The 17,322-nt window shown below is 56.5% G+C and overlaps 1 protein-coding gene across 1 annotated transcript in view; it reads right to left on the reverse strand.

Annotated features, from left to right (window-relative positions):
• Positions 1-5,164: 5,164 nt before the first annotated feature.
• TONSL (tonsoku like, DNA repair protein) overlaps positions 5,165-17,322 on the reverse strand; it is a 41,977-nt gene continuing 29,819 nt past the window's right edge. Inside the window, exons 20-26 of the mRNA XM_090138310.1 lie at positions 16,819-17,117; positions 14,039-14,210; positions 11,635-11,801; positions 10,041-10,114; positions 7,940-8,073; positions 6,548-6,681; positions 5,165-5,191 (exon numbers count right to left, since the gene is read on the reverse strand). Of these exons, the coding sequence (XP_089994436.1) occupies positions 5,165-5,191; positions 6,548-6,681; positions 7,940-8,073; positions 10,041-10,114; positions 11,635-11,801; positions 14,039-14,210; positions 16,819-17,117 (1,007 nt within the window). The remainder of the gene's footprint in view (positions 5,192-6,547; positions 6,682-7,939; positions 8,074-10,040; positions 10,115-11,634; positions 11,802-14,038; positions 14,211-16,818; positions 17,118-17,322) is intronic.

Here is a 17,322-nt window from a genome sequence, read left to right on the forward strand (position 1 = left end):
CCTCAACCCTAAGTGACCTCGTGTGACCCCTCGAGTGACCCTAAGTGAACCTTCCTGACCCCTCGACCTGAGTGACCTTCCTGACCCCAAGTGACCCCTTGACCAAGTGACCCTGTGTGACCCCTTGACCTCAAGTGACCCTTTTGACCCCGAGTGACCCCTTGACCAAGTGACCCTGCGTGACCTCTTGACCTCGAGTGACCCCTCGACCTCGAGTGACCCTTTTGACCCCGAGTGACCCCTTGACCTCAAGTGACCTCCCGGACTCCTTGACCTCAAGTGACCCCCTGGCTTCAAGCGAAGCCCCCCCCCCAAGTGACCTTAAGAGACCCCCCCAGATGACCCCAAATAACCTCAGAATGACCCCAAGTGACCCCCCCAAATGACCCCGAGTGACTCCCTGACCCCGTGTGACCCTTGACTGACCCCAAATGACCCCGAATGACCCCACAGACAGCCTCCATCAAAGCCATTTAATGGCCGTGCCACCAGACAGACGGACGGACGGACAGCAGGCGGCGGTGGCACTTGGGGGGGGGGGGGGGGCAGAGGGTGAAACAGTGACCCCAAATCAGCGACCCCAAAGAGAGAAGACCCCAAACAATCATGACCCCAAATACAGACGACCCCAAACCACAATGTCCCTAAATAGAGATGACCCCAAGTCAGCAGGACCCCAAATCACAGTGACCCCAAATCACAGTGACCCCAAATCACCATGACCCCAAATAGAGACGACCCCAAATCACCATGACCCCAAATCACCATGACCCCAAGTAGAGACAACTCCAAATCACTGACCCCAAATCACCATGACCCCAAATAGAGACGACCCCAAATCACCATGACCCCAAATCATAATGACCTGAAATAGAGATGACCCCAAATCAGCAGGACCCCAAATCACAGTGACCCCAAATAGAGATGACCCCAAAGAGGATCCTAAATAGAGAAGTCCCCAAATCACAGTGACCCCAAATCAATGACCCCAACTCACAACGACCCCAAATAAAGAGGACCCCAAATAACCATGACCCCAAATCACAATGTCCCTAAATAGAGACAACCCCAAATAGAAATGACCCCAAATAGATGACCCCAAATCACAATGTCCCTAAATATAGATGACCCCAAATAACCATGACCCCAAATAGAGATGACCCCGAATCACACTGACCCCAAATAGAGATGACCCCAGATCACCATGACCCCAAATAACACTGACCCCAAATCACAGTGACCCTAAATCAATGACCCCAAATCACCAGGACCCCAAATCAATGATCCCAAATACAGATGACCCCAAAAAGAGACGACCCCAAATCACCATAACCCCAAATAGAGATGATCCCAAATCAATGACCCCAAACCACAGTGACCCCAAATCACCATGACCCCAAATCAATGACCCCAAAGAGACGACCCCAAATAATCATGACCCCAAATCACAGCGACCCCAAATAGAGATGACCCCAAATAGAAATGTCCCGAGATGGAGACGACCCCAAATAACCATGACCCCAAATCAATGACCCCAAATACAGATGACCCCAAATCTCAGTGACCCCAAATCGCAGTGACCCCAAATCACAATGTCCTTAAATAGAGATGACCCCAAATCACAGTGACCCTAAATCACCACGACCCCAAATCAATGACCCCAAATCGAGATGACCCCAAATAGAAATGTCCCGAGATGGAGACGACCCCAAATAGAGATGACCCCAAATTTCACTGACCCCAAATAGAGATGATCCCAAATCAATGACCCCAAATCTCAGTGGCCCCAAATGGCGATGCCCCCTAACGGAGATGCCCCCAAATCCTGATATCCCAAAATGGAGACGTCCCCATGTCGTGACATCCCAGTGTAACATTGCCCCCATGTCACGACATCCCCGTGTGATGACGTCCTCCTGTTGTGACATCCCCATGGCGAATTGTCCCCATGTCACGACATCCCTGTGTCACGCTGTGTCCCCATGTCACGATATCCCCATGTCACAACGTCCCCATATCATGACATCCCCGTGTCCCACTGTCCCCATGTCACGATATCCCCAAATCATGACATCTCCATGTTGCAACATCCCCGTGTCATGACATCCCCTTGTTGTGAAAACCCCATGTCATGATATCCCTGTGTCATGACATCCTGACGTCACATTGTCCCCATATCACGACATCCCCATGTCAGACTGTCCCCATATCACAATATCCCCATGTCAGGCTGTCCCTATGTCACAATATCCCCATATCACGACATCCCCATATCACGATATCCTCATATGACGACATCCCCATGTCACGACATCCCTGTGTTAAACCGACATCCCCATTTCTTGATGTCCCCATGTCACAACATCCCCATGTCACGACATCCCCATATCATGACATCCCCTTGTTACACTGTCCCCATGTCCACTGTCCCCATGTCACGACATCCCCCTGTTAGGATATCCCCATGTAACAACATCCCCATGTCATGTCATCCCCATGTCATGATATGCCCATGTCACAATATCCCATGTCACCCTGTTCCCATGTCACGACATCCCCATTTTACGTCCCCATGTCACAATCATCCTTATGTCACGACATCCCCACGTCACGACATCCCCATGTCACCATGTCCCCATGTCACAACACCCCCATATCATAGTCCCCATGTCACAATATCCCCATGTCACGACATCCCCGTCTCATGATATCCCCGTATCCCCACGTATCACTGTCCCCATGTCACAACATCCCCAAATCACGATATCTCCATGTCAGACTGCCCCCAGGTCACAATATCCCCAAATAACATCTCCATGTCATGACATCCCCATGTCAAGATATCCCCGTGTCACGACATCCCCATGTCACACTGTCACCATATCATGACATCCCCATGTCATGACATGCCCATGTCACGACATCCCTGTGACACAACATCCCCATGTCACGACGCCCCTATGTCAAGATAGTTTCATGTCATGATATCTCCATGTGACGACATCCCCACGCCACACTGTCCCCATGTCACGATATCCCCATATTGTGTCGTGTCTCCATGTCACAACATCTCCACGTCAGACTGTCCCCATGTCATAATATCATCAGGTCACGACATCCCCGTATCACGACATCCCCATTTTACTACATCCCCACGTCACAACATCCCTGTGTGACAACATCCTCCTGTTGTGACATCCCCATGTCACACTGCCCCAATGTCATGACATCCCCTTGTCACGATATCCCCATGTCTCATTGTCCCATGTCAAGAAACTCCATGTCACGACATCCCCATGTCCCACTGTCCCCTTGTCATGACAAACCCATGTCATGATATCCCCATGTCACGACATCCCCATGTCACGACATCCCCACGTCATCCTGTCCCCATGTCCTGTCTCCATGTCATGACATCCCCATGTCAGAATGTCCCCATGTCACAACATCCCCATATCACGACATCCCCACGTCACGCTGTCCCCATGTCACGATATACCCAAATAACAACATCCCCATGTCCGGACACCCCTGTGTTAAACTGACGTCCCCATGTCACGACATCCCCATGTGACAACATCCTTCTGTCACAATATCCCCATGTCACACCGTCCCCATGTCACGATATCCCCAAATCATGACATCCCCACATTAAAACATCCCCATTTCACAATGCCCCCATGTCATGACATCTCCATGTCACAACAAACCCATCTCACACTGTCCCATGTCAAGATAACCCCATGTCACAACATTTCCATGTCACGACATCCCCATGTCAAACTGTCCGCGTGTCACATCATCCCCATGTCACAATATCCCCAAATAACAACATCTCTATATCATGACAGCCCCATGTCACGATATCCCCATGTCATGCTGCCACTATGTCACGACATCCCCACGTCTCAACATCTGCATGTCACAACATCCCCATGTCAGAATGTCCCCATGTCACAACATCCCCGTATCACAAAATCCCCGTGTCACGACATCCCCAAATCATGACATCTGCATGTCATGGCATCACCATGTTAAAACATCCCCATGTCACACTGTCCCCATTATCATGACATCCCCATGTCACACTGTCCCCATGTCATGACATCCCCACGTCACAACATCCCCATGTCTCGACATCTGCATGTCACGATATCCCCATGTCAGAATGTCCCCATGTCACAACATCCCCATATGGTGAAATCTACATCACGACATCCCCACATCACTGTCCCCATGTCACGATATACCCAAATACCAACATTCCCATGTCACAACATCCCCAGGTCTCGACATCCCCATATCACGATATCCCGATGTCACAACAGTCCTGTGACACGACATCCCCATGTCACGACATCCCAATGTCACGACATCCGCATAGTGACATACCCTTATCGTGACATCTCCATGTCAAACTGTCCCCATGTCACGACATCCCCACGTCATGATATCCCCACATCACGACATCCCCGTGTCACAAAATCCCCATATCACAATATCCTCATATCATGACATCCCCATGTCACAACATCGCCCATGACAAAACATCCCCATGTTATGATATCCCTATGTCACGACATCCCCATTGCAGGAAATCCCCATGTCAAGATAAACCCATGTCACAACATCCCCTTGTCAAGACATCCCCATGTCACGACATCCCCATGTCACAATGTCCCCATATCACAACATCCCCATGTCAAAATATCTCTATGTCACATCATCCCCATGTCACGCTGTCCCCATGTCACGACATCCCCACATCTCAACATCCCCATGTCACAACATCCCCTTGTCAGGACATCCCCATGTCATGACATCCCCATGTCAAAATATCTCTATGTCACATCATCCCCATGTCACACTGTCCCCATGTCACGACATCCCCAGGTCACAATATCCCCAGATCATGACATGCTCATGTCATGACATCCCCACTTCAGGAAATCCCCATGTCACGATAGACCCATGTCACAACATCCCCACGTCTCGATATCTCCATGTCATGACATCCCCATATCAGGACATCCCCTTGTCACAACATCCCCGTCACAACATCCTGATCTTATGACATCCCCATATCAGGACATCCCCATGTCACGACATCCCCATGTCACGACATCCCCCAGTCACAACATCCCCAGGTAAGAACATCCCCACGTCACACCGTCCCCACGTCAGGATATCCCTGCGTCACAGCATCCCCACGATGTCACAACACCCCCCCATCTCACCATGTCCCCACATCGCTCTGCCCCACATCCCTGTGCCCCCCCATCACTGCCCCCCATCCCTGTGCCCCCCAACTCGCTGCCCCACATCAGTGCCCCCCCCATCCCTGTGCCCCACATCTCACTGCCCCCCACTCCTGTGCCCCACATCGCACTGCCCCCCATCCCTCCACCCCCCACCCCTCTGCCCCACATCACGGTGCCCCCCCTTCACTGCCCCCAACCCCTCTGCCCCACATCATCCTGCCCCCCACCCCTGTGCCCCACATCGCTCCGCCCCACATCGCAGTGCCCCCCCCATCACTGCCCCCCATTCCTGTGCCCCACATCTCTCAGGCCCCCATTGTTCTGCCCTCCATCCCTCAGCCCCACATCCCACTGCCCCACATCTCAATGCCCCACCGTCTGCCCCACATCGCAGTGCCCCATCACCGCCCCCCATCTCACTGCCCCCCATCCATGTGCCCACATCATGATGCCCCCCCATCACTGCCCCCAACCCCTCTGCCCCACATCATCCTGCCCCCCATTCCTGTGCCCCACATCGCTCCGCCCCACATCGCAGTGCCCCCCCATCACTGGCCCCCATCTCTCTGCCCCCCATCCCTGTGCCCCACATCACTTTGCCCCACATCAGTGCCCCCCCATCACTGCCCCATATCCCACTGACCCCATCTCAATGCCCCACCCCCGTCTGCCCCACATCGCTCTGCCCCACATCATAGTGCACCCCCCATCACCGCCCCCCATCTCACTGCCCCCCATCCATGTGCCCCACATCATGATGCCCCCCCATCACTGCCCCCAACCCCTCTGCCCCACATCATCCTGCCCCCCATCCCTGTGCCCCACATCACTCCGCCCCATATCGCAGTGCCCCCCATCTCTCAGCCCCCCACCCCTCTGCCCCACATCATGGTGCCCCCCCATCACTGCCCCACATCGTGCTGCCCCACATCTCACTGCCCCCCCATCGCTGCCCCACATTGTTCTGCCCCCCATCATGATGCCCCCCACCACTGCCCCCATCTCTCAGCCCCCCACCCCTCTGCCCCACATCATCCTGCCCCCCATCCCTGTGCCCCCCATCGCTCCACCCCCCATCGCAGTGCCCCCCATCACTGCCTCCCATCTCTCAGCCCCCCAGCACTCTGTCCCCCACCCGTGCCCCACATCGCTCTGCCCCACACCACAGAGCCCCCCCTCTCTCAGCTCTGCCCCACACCATCCTGCCCCCCATCCCTGTGCCCCCCATCGCTCCGCCCCCCCTCACGGTGCCCCCCCATCGCTGCCCCCACCCCTCTGCCCCCCACCCCTCTGCCCCCCATCTCCTCCCCCCCCCCTTTTTGCCCCCCCCGTCGCGCTGCCCCCCGGATCCGCAGTTCTTCCACCGCTGCCCCCAGTTGTTCCCACACAGCGTCGTCCGGCGGGAGCTGCAGGGAGCAACCTGTGGGACGGGGGACGGCGTCACGGCCGTGTCGCAATAGGACCGATATCGTGACACGGGTATCGCGATAGAGCCGGTATAGTGGCTGGGGTATTGCGATAGGGGTGCTACTGTGACAGGGGTATTGCAATAGGAGCGACATCGTAATGGGTTGACAGAGTGGCAGGGAGATCGCGATAGTGATGACAGCTTGACAGGGATGTCCCGGTAGGGATGATAGTGTGCCACTGATATTGTGATAGGAACGATATTGTGGCAGGGATAGCGTGATAGGGATGATATCTTGACAGGCATATTGCGATAGCAACGATAGTGTGGCAGGGATATTGCGATACAGATGATACTGTGACAACGATATTGCAATAGGGGTAATATGATAGGGATGATATCACGACGGGGCTGATATTGTGACAGGGGTGATTTTGCAATAGGGCTGCTATTGCGACAGGGCTGATAATATCATGATAGGGCCTGATATCGCGACAGGGCTGCTATTGTGATAGGGCTGATATTGCGATAGAGCTGATATATATCACAATAGAGCCAACAGATACCATGATAGGACCGACAGATATCATGACAGGGCTGATATATGTCATAACAGGGCCCATAGATATTGCAATAGGGCTGATATTGTGATAGGGCTATAGATATCGCACTAGGGCCACTAGATGTCACAACAGGGCTGACAGTTATTGCGATAGAGCTGATAAATGTTGCCATAGGGCTGATAGATATTGCGATAGGGCTTATGTATATCAAGATAGCGCCAATATATATTGTGACAAGGCCTATGTATATTGGGTTGAGGCTCATTTATATTGAGATAGGACTAATATATATCCTGATAAGGCCCATGTATATTGTGAAAGGGCCTACACATATCGCGATAGGGCCACTAGATACCACAACAGGGCTGATAGATATCGTGATAAAGCTGATAGGCGTTGCCATAAAGCTGATAAACATTGCGATAGGTCTAATATATATCGCAACAGCACTGGAATATATCGCAATAGGGCCTATGTGTATCATGATAGGGCTCATATATATAAAGATAAAGCTGATGTGTATCGCGATAAGGCCTACAAACATCTCAATAGGACCTATGTATATCGCGATAGGGATTATGTATATCGAGATAAAGCTGCCATATATTGCGACAGAGCCTATAAACATCTCGATAGGACCTATGTATATCGCAAAAGGGCTGACAGGTATCGCGATAGGGCCGACAGGTATCGCGATAGGGCCACACCTGCCAGGTTGAGGTGGCGCAGTGTGTGGGGCCGCCCCGCCAGCGCCGCCTGCAGCGCCCGCAGCCACGCGGCGCCCACGGCTCCGTTGGCCGAAGCGTCGACGCTGCGAACGCGGCCACGAAACACAGCCGCCCTGCGGGGGGGGGGGCGTCACGGGGGTCCGGGGGGATTGGGGACGATATGGGGGGGTTGGGGGGACACGGGGGGGAGATATGGGACATGGGGGGGTATGGGGGGGTATGGGGACATCGGGAGGATGGGGGGATAAGGGGAAGTGGGGGGGACATGGGGGGACATTGGGGGGGATATGGGGACATGGGGGGGATATGGGGGGGACATGGGGGGGGACATGGGGGGAGTATGGGGGGATTTGGGGGGAGATATGGGGACGTGGGGGGGGATATGGGGACGTGGGGGGGGATATGGGGATATGGGGACATGGGAGTGGACATGGGGGGATCATGGGGGGGATATGGGGACATTGGGGACGTGGGAGGGGATATGGGGACATGGGGGGGATATGGGATATGCGAATGTGGGGATGTGCGGTATGGGATACGGGGCCATAGGGGTATGGGATATGGGGATGTGGGATATGCGATATGGACATGGGATGTGGGACGTGGGATTGGGATATGGGATATTGGGATACGGGATGTGGGGATGTGAGATATTGGGATATGAGATACGGAATATGCAATAAGGATATGGCATATGGGGATATGGGATGTGGGATGTGGGGATATTGGGATATGGGATGTGGGATGTGGGATGTGGGGATATGGGGATGTGGGATGTGGGATGTGGGCTGTGTGGACCTGTCCCCATGCGCCCCTCCAAATCCCCCTTCAATGTCCCCAAGTTCCCATCCCATGTCCCCAAATCTCCCCCCATATCCACCTCCCCACATCCCCCCATATCCCCCCCCAGGCTTCTCATAACCCCCCCATATCCTCCCATGTCCCCTGCCCATATCCCCCCATATCCCCCCCATATCCCCCCATAACCACCCCACACCCCCATATCCCCCCATATTGCCCCCATGTTGCCCCCCCACACCCCCATATTCCCCCATCTCCCCCCCATAACCCCCCCACCCCCATATCCCCCCCTATAACTCCCCCATATCCCTCCTACACCCCCATTTCCCCCCATATCCTCCCCATAACCCCCTTACACCCCCATATCCCCCCACATTCCCCCCCCATGTCGCCCCCCACACCCCCTTATCCCCCCATCTCCCCCCCATAAGCCCCCCACACCCCCATCGCCCCCCATAACACCCCCATATCCCCCCATCTGCCCCCCATAACTCCCCCCACTCCCATATCCCCCCCATTTCCCCCCCAATAGCCCCCCCACACCCCCATATCCCTCCCATCTCCCCCCCATATCCCCCTATTTCCCCCCCACACCCCCATATCCCCCCTATAACCCCCCCATATCTCTCCTACGCCCCCATATCCCATCTGCCCCCCATAACCTCCCCATATCCCCCCCCATAACTCCCCCATGTAGCCCCCCACACCCCCATATTCCCTCCATATTCTCCCCATAACCCCCCCTCCCCATTTCCCCCCCATATCCCCCCCACCCCCATAATCCCTCCACAACCCTCGACCCCCCCATATCCCTCCATATCCCCCCATATCCCCATCTGCCCCCATAACCCCCCCATAGCCCCCCCACCCCATATCCCACGCAGCTCCCCCCCATATTCCTCCCACACCCCCATATCCCCCCATATCCCCCCCATAACCCCCCCACACCCATTTCCCCCCATATCCCCCCCATCTCCCCCCCATGTTGCCCCCCACACCCCCTTATCCCCCCATCTCCCCCCCATAAGCCCCCCACACGCCCATCGCCCCCCATAACACCCCCATATCCCTCCTACACCCCCATATCCCCCCATCTCCCCCCATAACACCCCCATGTCGCCCCCCATACCCCCATCTCCCCCCATCTCCCCCCCATAACCCCTCCACACCCCCATATCCCACCCCATAACTCCCCCATATCCCTCCTACACCCCCATCTCCCCCCACCCCCCCCACACCCCCATATCCCCCCATCTCCCCCCACCCCCCGCCCCCTCACTCGATCAGCTGTGTCACACCGCTGCCATCCAGGCGGTTCCCGGCCACCGTCAGCTGGGTGACAGCGCAGCGCTCCTGGGGGGGGGGACCCAAATGGGACCACGCTGGTACCGCTGGGCCCAATGGCACCGATGGGACGGCTGGGACCGCTGGTACCGCTGGTACTGATGGGCCCAATGGCACTGATGGGACGGCTGGGACCGCTGGTACTGCTGGTACCGCTGGGCCCAATGGCACCGATGGGACGGCTGGTATCACTGGTACCACTGGTACCGATGGGCCCAATGGGATCGATGGGCCTGCTGGTACCGCTGGTACCGATCGGCCCAATGGCACCAATGGCACCAATGGGACTACTGGTACCGCTGGTACTGATGGGCCCAATGGCACCGATGGGCCCGATGGGACTGCTGGTACCGGTGGGCCCAATGGACCTGATGGGACTGCTGGTACCAGTGGTACCGATGGACCTGATGGGACTGGTGGTTCTGCTGGGACCGCTGGGCCCAAGGGGACTGATGGTACTGCCGGTACTGATGGGCCCAAGGGAACAGATGGACCCAACGGAACCAATGGGACTGCTGGTACCGGTGGTACCGACGGGCCCAATGGGACCGATGGACCCAATGGAACCAGTGGACCCAATGGAACCAACAGAACCAACAGAACCAATGGAAGCAACAGAACTAACGGAACCCATGGACCCAGTGGACCCCACAGAACCAGTGGACCCAATGGACCCAATGGAACCAATGGAACCAATGGACCCAACGGAACCAACGGAACCAATGGACCCAAGGGAACCAATGGACCCAAGGGAACCAACAGAACCAATGGACCCAATGGACCCAACGGAACCAATGGCACCAAGGGAACCAAGGGAAGCAATGGGACCAATGAACTCAATGGACCCAATGCCTGTTGCCCCCGTTGCCCCCATTGCCCCCAATTCCCTCATTGCCCCCATTGCCCCCAATACCCCCAGTACCCCCAATGCCCCCCTTCCCCCATTGCCCGCAATGCCCCCATTGTCCCCACTGCCCCAATGCCCCCATTGCCCCCAATGTCCCCATTGTCCCCACTGCCCCAATGCCCCCCTTCCCTCCAATGCCCCCAATTTCCCGTGTCCCCATTCCCTCCATTGCCCCCAGTGCCCCCATTGCCCCCAATGTCCCCATTCCCCTCAATGTCCCCCACTGCCCCCATTGTCTCCAATTCCCCCATTACCCCCAGTGCCTCCATTGCCCCCAACGCCCCCATTCCCCCCAGTACCCCAATTTTCCCCATTCTCCCCAATGCCCCCATTGCCCCCAATGCCCCCACTGACCCCAATTTTCCCCATTCTCCCCAATGCCCCCATTGCCCCCGATCTCCCAAATGTCCCCAATCTCCCCAGTGTCCCCAATCCTCCCAACCCCCCCACTGCCCCCATTGCCTTCATTACCCCCAATCCCCCCATTGTCCCCAATGTCCCCAATGCCCCCAATGTCCCCAATGCCCCCAACACCCCCCACTGCCCCCACTGCCTTCATTACCCCCAATCCCCCCACCGTCCCCATTGTCCCCAATCCCCTCATTGCCCCCATTGCCCCCACCTGACGCAGGAAGTCACACAGCTTGGTGACACCAAGCGGACGCTGTCCCCCGATGGCGGCCACCTCCAGGTTGGTGACACCGTCGGGGACGCAGAGCAGCAGCTCCTCCAGCCCTGCGGTCCCGATGGCATTTTGGGACAGGGACAGAGTCCGCAGCTGCGTGGCTCCTATGTGGGGGGGACAGCAGCCACGAGGTCCCCAAAAACGTCCCCTAAGTGTCACCCTCCTCACTCTGTCCCCATACAATGTCCCCAGCGGGGTCCCTGAGGTGTCCCCAGGCGGCTGAAGCGTCCCCAACGGGTCCACAAACGGGCTCCAAATGTCTCCAAGGGGTCCCCAGATAGGCTCCAATGTCCCCATGGTGTCCCCAAATGGGTTGAAATGTCCCCAAATGGGCTGAAACGTCCCCATTGTGTCCCCAAATGTCCCCAGGGTGCCCCCAAGATGTCCCCAAATGAACTCCAATGTCCCCAGGGTGTCTCCAAATGGGATGAAATGTCCCCAGGGGGTCCCCAGATGTCCCCAAGTGGGCTGAAATGTCCCCAGCACGTCCCCAGATGGGCTCAATTGCCCCCGTGGTGTCCCCGAATAATCCCCACATGGGCTCAAATGTCCCCAAGGGGTCCCCAAATGGGCTCAAATGTCCCCACAATGTCCCCAAATGGGATGAAATGTCTCCATAATCTCCCTAAATGTCCCCAGATGAGCTCAAATGTCCCCACAATGTCCCCAAATAGGTTAAAATGCCCCCAGGGTGTCCCCAGATGGGATGAAATGTCCCCAGGATGTCCCCAAATGGAATGAAATGTCCCCAGGGGGTCCCCAAGATGTCTTCAAATGGGCTCAGATTTCTCCAGGGTGTCCCCATATGGGATGAAATGTCCACAAGGGATCCACAAGTGTCCTCAAATGGGCTGAAATGGAGCCAGAATGTCCCTAAATGTCCCCAAATGCACTCAAATGTCCCCAAGATGTCCCCAAATGGGCTCCAATGTCCCCATGGTGTCCCCAAATGCGATGAAATGTCCCCAATGGGTCCTCAGATGTCCTCAAATGTCCCCAAATGGGCTGAAATGTCCCCATAGTGTCCCTAAATGTCCCCAGATGAGCTCCAATGTCCCCATGCTGTCCCCAAATGGGATGAAATGGACCCAAGGTGTCCCCACGATGTCCCCAAATGCCCCCAAATGTCCCCAAATGAACCCATAGGGTCCCTATGGCGTTCCCATAGTGTCCCCATAATGTCCCCAATGACCCCAAATGCCCCCATAATGCCTTCATAGTGTCCCCAAATCACCCCATAGTGTCCCCAGATGCCTCCAGTGTCCCCACGTGTCCCCATAGTGTCCCCAAATCACCTTACAGCGTCCCCAAATCACCCCACAGTGTCCCCAAATGTCCCCAAATCACCCTACAATGTCCCCAAATGTCTCCAAAGTGTCCCCAAATCACCCTACAATGTCCCCAAATGCCCCCAAATGTCCCCAGATCACCCCATACTGCCCTCAAATCACCCCATAGTGTCCCCAGATGTCGCCATCGTGTCCCCAAATGGACTGTAATGCCCCCATATTGCCCTCCAATGTCCCCAGATCACCCCATACTGTCCCCATGAGGTCCCCATAGTGTCCCCAAATGTCCCCAAATCACCCTACTATGTCCCCAAATCACCCCATACTGTCCCCAAATGTCCTCATAGCGTCTCCAAATGGGCTGTAATGTCCCCATAGCGTCCCCAAATGCCCCCAGTTTCCCCAAATGCCCCCCAAACACCCTACACTGCCCCCATAATGTCTCCACAGTGTCCCCATATGGGCTGTAGTGTCCCCATAGCATCCCCAAATGCCCCCAAATCACCCCATATTGTCCCCATAGTGTCCCTAAATGCCCCCAGTTTCCCCAAATGCCCCCCAAATGTCCCCATAATGCCCGCACAGTGTTCCCTAATGGACTGTAGTGTCCCCATAGTGTCCCCAAATATCCCCAAATCACCCCATACTGTCCCCAAATGGGCTGCAATGTCCCCATAGCGTCCCAAAATCCCCCACAGCACCCCTACGATGCCCCCAAATGCACCCATAGTGTCCCCAAATGCCCCTGTAGTGTCCCCAAATCACCCCACGCTGTCCCCATCATGTCCCCATATAGGCTGTAACGTCCCCATAGTGTCCCCAAATGGGCTTGAATGTCCCCATAGAGTCCCCAAATCGCCCCACGTTGTCCCCATCATATCCTCATATAGGCTGTAACGTCCCCATAGTGCCCTCAGATGGGCTTTAACGTGCCCGTAGTGTCCCCGAATCACCCCACGCTGTCCCCATATGGGCTGCAACGTCCCCATAGCGGCCCCAAACGCCCCCACACAGCGCCCCCAATTCCCCCCCCCGCCCATCGCCTCTCTCACCCCGCAGTTCATGACGGAGCCACAGGCGGCACTGCGTCCCGAAGCCGCTCCCGAAGCCGCAGCCCCGCAATCGGAGCGATCCCAGCGCCGGGCAGCAGCGGACGAGCAGCGCCAGGGGGCGGCACGAAGCGTCGCACAGCGGGTTGACACCCAGGTCCACGTCCGTCAGGCTCTGCGGATGGAGAGGGGAAGAGGGGGATGGGGGGGAGGGAGAGGGTCACGTGACCGCGCGATCACGTGAGCTTGTAAGCCCGCGGTCACGTGACAGCGCGATCGTGTGACTGGGAGACCGCGTGACCGCGCCGCCACGGCACCGTGCGCCCGTGTAGCCCTGGCACTGACCGTGACCACGTGACAGAGCGATCACGTGACTGAGAGACCACGTGATCGCGTGAAAGTGTGATCGTGTGACTGCAAAACCACGCGATCACTTTGCCATGGCACCTTGTGCTCGTGTAGCCGTGGCGCTGACCGTGGGATCACGTGACCGAGTGATCAAGTGACCGGGACACCACGTGATCACGCGACAGCACGATCACGTGACATGAAGACCACGCGACCACGTTGCAACGGCACCGTGTGCTCGTGTAGCCATGGCATTGACAGTCTGACCACGTGACCGCGTGATCACGTGACACTGCGATCATGTGACTGTAAGACCACGTGACCACTTTTGCCATGGCACCGTGTGATCGTGGAGCCATGGCGCTGACCGTGTGACCACGTGAACGAGTGATCACATGTCACCGTGTGAGCATGTACGCTTGTAACCGTGTGATCACGTGACAGTGCGATCATGTGACTGTAAGACCACGTGACCACGTTGCCATGGCACCGTGTGCTCGTGTAGCCATGGCACTGACAGTGTGACCACGTGACTGAGACCATGCGACCTGCTGCCATGGCACCGTGTGAATGTGGAACCATGGCACTGTGACCACGTGACCGTGTGATCACACGACCATGCGATCACGTGACACGTGATCATGTAACTGGGAGACCACGTGACCACGGTGCCATGGCACCATGTAATCGTGTAGCCATAGCACTGACCGCGGGATCACGTGACCGTCTGATCACATGGCACCGTGCCATCACGTGACTATGCGACTGTGCTAATCACGTGACCACGTGACCGTGTGATCATGTGACTGACAGACCAGGTGATCACGTTGCCATGGCACCGGGCGATCATGTGGTCATGGTACTGACTGTGATCACGTGACAGTGATCATGTGACGGTGTGACCACGTGACCACACTGCTTAGCCCCCGTGAGATTGTGCTGCCATGGCACTGATAGTGTGATCACGTGACCGAGTGATCACATGACCATGTGGTCATGGAACCAGGAAACTGAGCGCTCGTGTGGCTGTGAGATCACGTGACCATGTAACCACGTGACCACTTTTCATGCCACCATGTGATTGTGTAGCCATGACACTGTGATCACGTGATCGCGAGACCATGTGACCACGGTGCCATGGCACCATGTGACCACTCGACCATGTAATCATGTGATCGCATGACCATGTGTCCATGTGATCATATGACCGCGTGATCATGTGACCATGGCACTGTGTGACCATGTGGTCGTGATGATGTTGACCATGTGACCTTGTGACCATGTGACTGCATGACCACGTGACCATGGGACCATGGCAACGTGTGATCATGTGACCACGCAATCACGTGACGATGTGATACTGGCACCATGTGACCACGTCCCCATGGCACTGACCATGTGACCATGAGATCACGTGACCATGGCAACGTGTGACCACATGACCGGGCCAATGTTTGACCATGTGACCGCGTGACCACGTGACCAGATGATCACATGACCATGGCACTGTCCATGTGCCCCCATTGATGTCCCCATGTCTCCCCATATCCCCCCCTCTGATCCCCCTATACCTCCCCCCACCCCATATACCCCCCCAATCCCATATAACCCCCCTGACCCCATATAACCCCCCCGACCCCATACAGCCCCCCAACCCCATAATACCCCCTTCGCCCCCAATCCCATATCCACACCCCTAACCCCATATCCAGCCCCCCAGTCCCATATACCCCCCCAATCCCATATACCCCCCGACCCCACAAAACCCCTCAACCCCATAACCCCCCCTGACCCCAATTACCCTCCCCCTGACCCCATAACTCCCCCTGACCCCATAAAACTCCTCCACCCCATAACCCCCCCAAACCCAACAGATCTCCCCCAACCCCATATCCCCCCTCGGACCCCATAACTTCCCCTCAATCCCATATACCCCTCCCAACCCCATAACTCCCCCCCAGATCCCATAACTCCCAGCTGATCCCATATACCCCCCCCTCAACCCCAGAACCCCTCCCAACCCCATAACCCCTCCTGATCCCATAAGCCCCCCCGACCCCAAATACCCCCCCTGACCCCATAACCCCTCCGACCACATAACATCCCCCAACCCCATACACCATCCCTGACCCCATAACCCCCCCTGACCCCATAACCCCCCCAACCCCAAATACCCCCCCGACCCCATAACCCCCCCGATCCCATAACATCCCTCAACCCCATATACCATCCCTGACCCCATAACCCCCCCTGACCCCAAATACCCCCCCGACCCCATAACTCCCCCCACCCCATATACCATCCCTGACCCCATAACCCCTTCTGACGCCATAACCCCCCCTGACCCCAAATACCCCCCCTGCCCCATAACTCCCCCCACCCCATATACCATCCCTGACCCCATAACCCCCCCAACCCTATAACCCCCCCCTTACCTTTAATGCTCCCCCTTCCCCCGCTTCGGCAATATGGCCCAGCGCCGTCACCCCGATCCGATTCCCCCATAAATCCAATAGGGTCAAATGGGGCAAAGCTTTTAGGGCCGCTCGGATTTCGGGTCCGTCGGAATCCCCTAAATGGCAGCTCCTCAATTTCAGCTCCTTTAAACCCCCCTGAAACTTCAGGGCTCTCAGCAACGGGGGGATGTGGGGGGGGGGCAACCGGACCCCCCCCAAATGGAAGGCGGGGCTCTGAGCTTGGAGCCGGGCGGCCTGCAGGACGAGGGGGTGGGGGGCTGCAAAGTGGGGGGGGGGCAAAAATATTAGGGTCAGGGAAGGGTTTATGGGGTCCTATGGGGTTTGGGGGGGTGCAATGGGGTTTCGGGGGTCGTAAAGGGCTGGGGGGGTCCTATGGGGTCCTATGGGATTTGGGGGCTCCTATGGGATTTGGGGGAGGTTCTATAGGGTGTGGGGAGGTCTTATGGGGTCCTATGGGGTTTA

The sequence above is a fragment of the Phasianus colchicus genome, chromosome 3 (assembly GCF_987193195.1).
Source record: "Phasianus colchicus chromosome 3, bPhaCol1.hap1.1, whole genome shotgun sequence".
NCBI lineage: Eukaryota > Metazoa > Chordata > Aves > Galliformes > Phasianidae > Phasianus > Phasianus colchicus.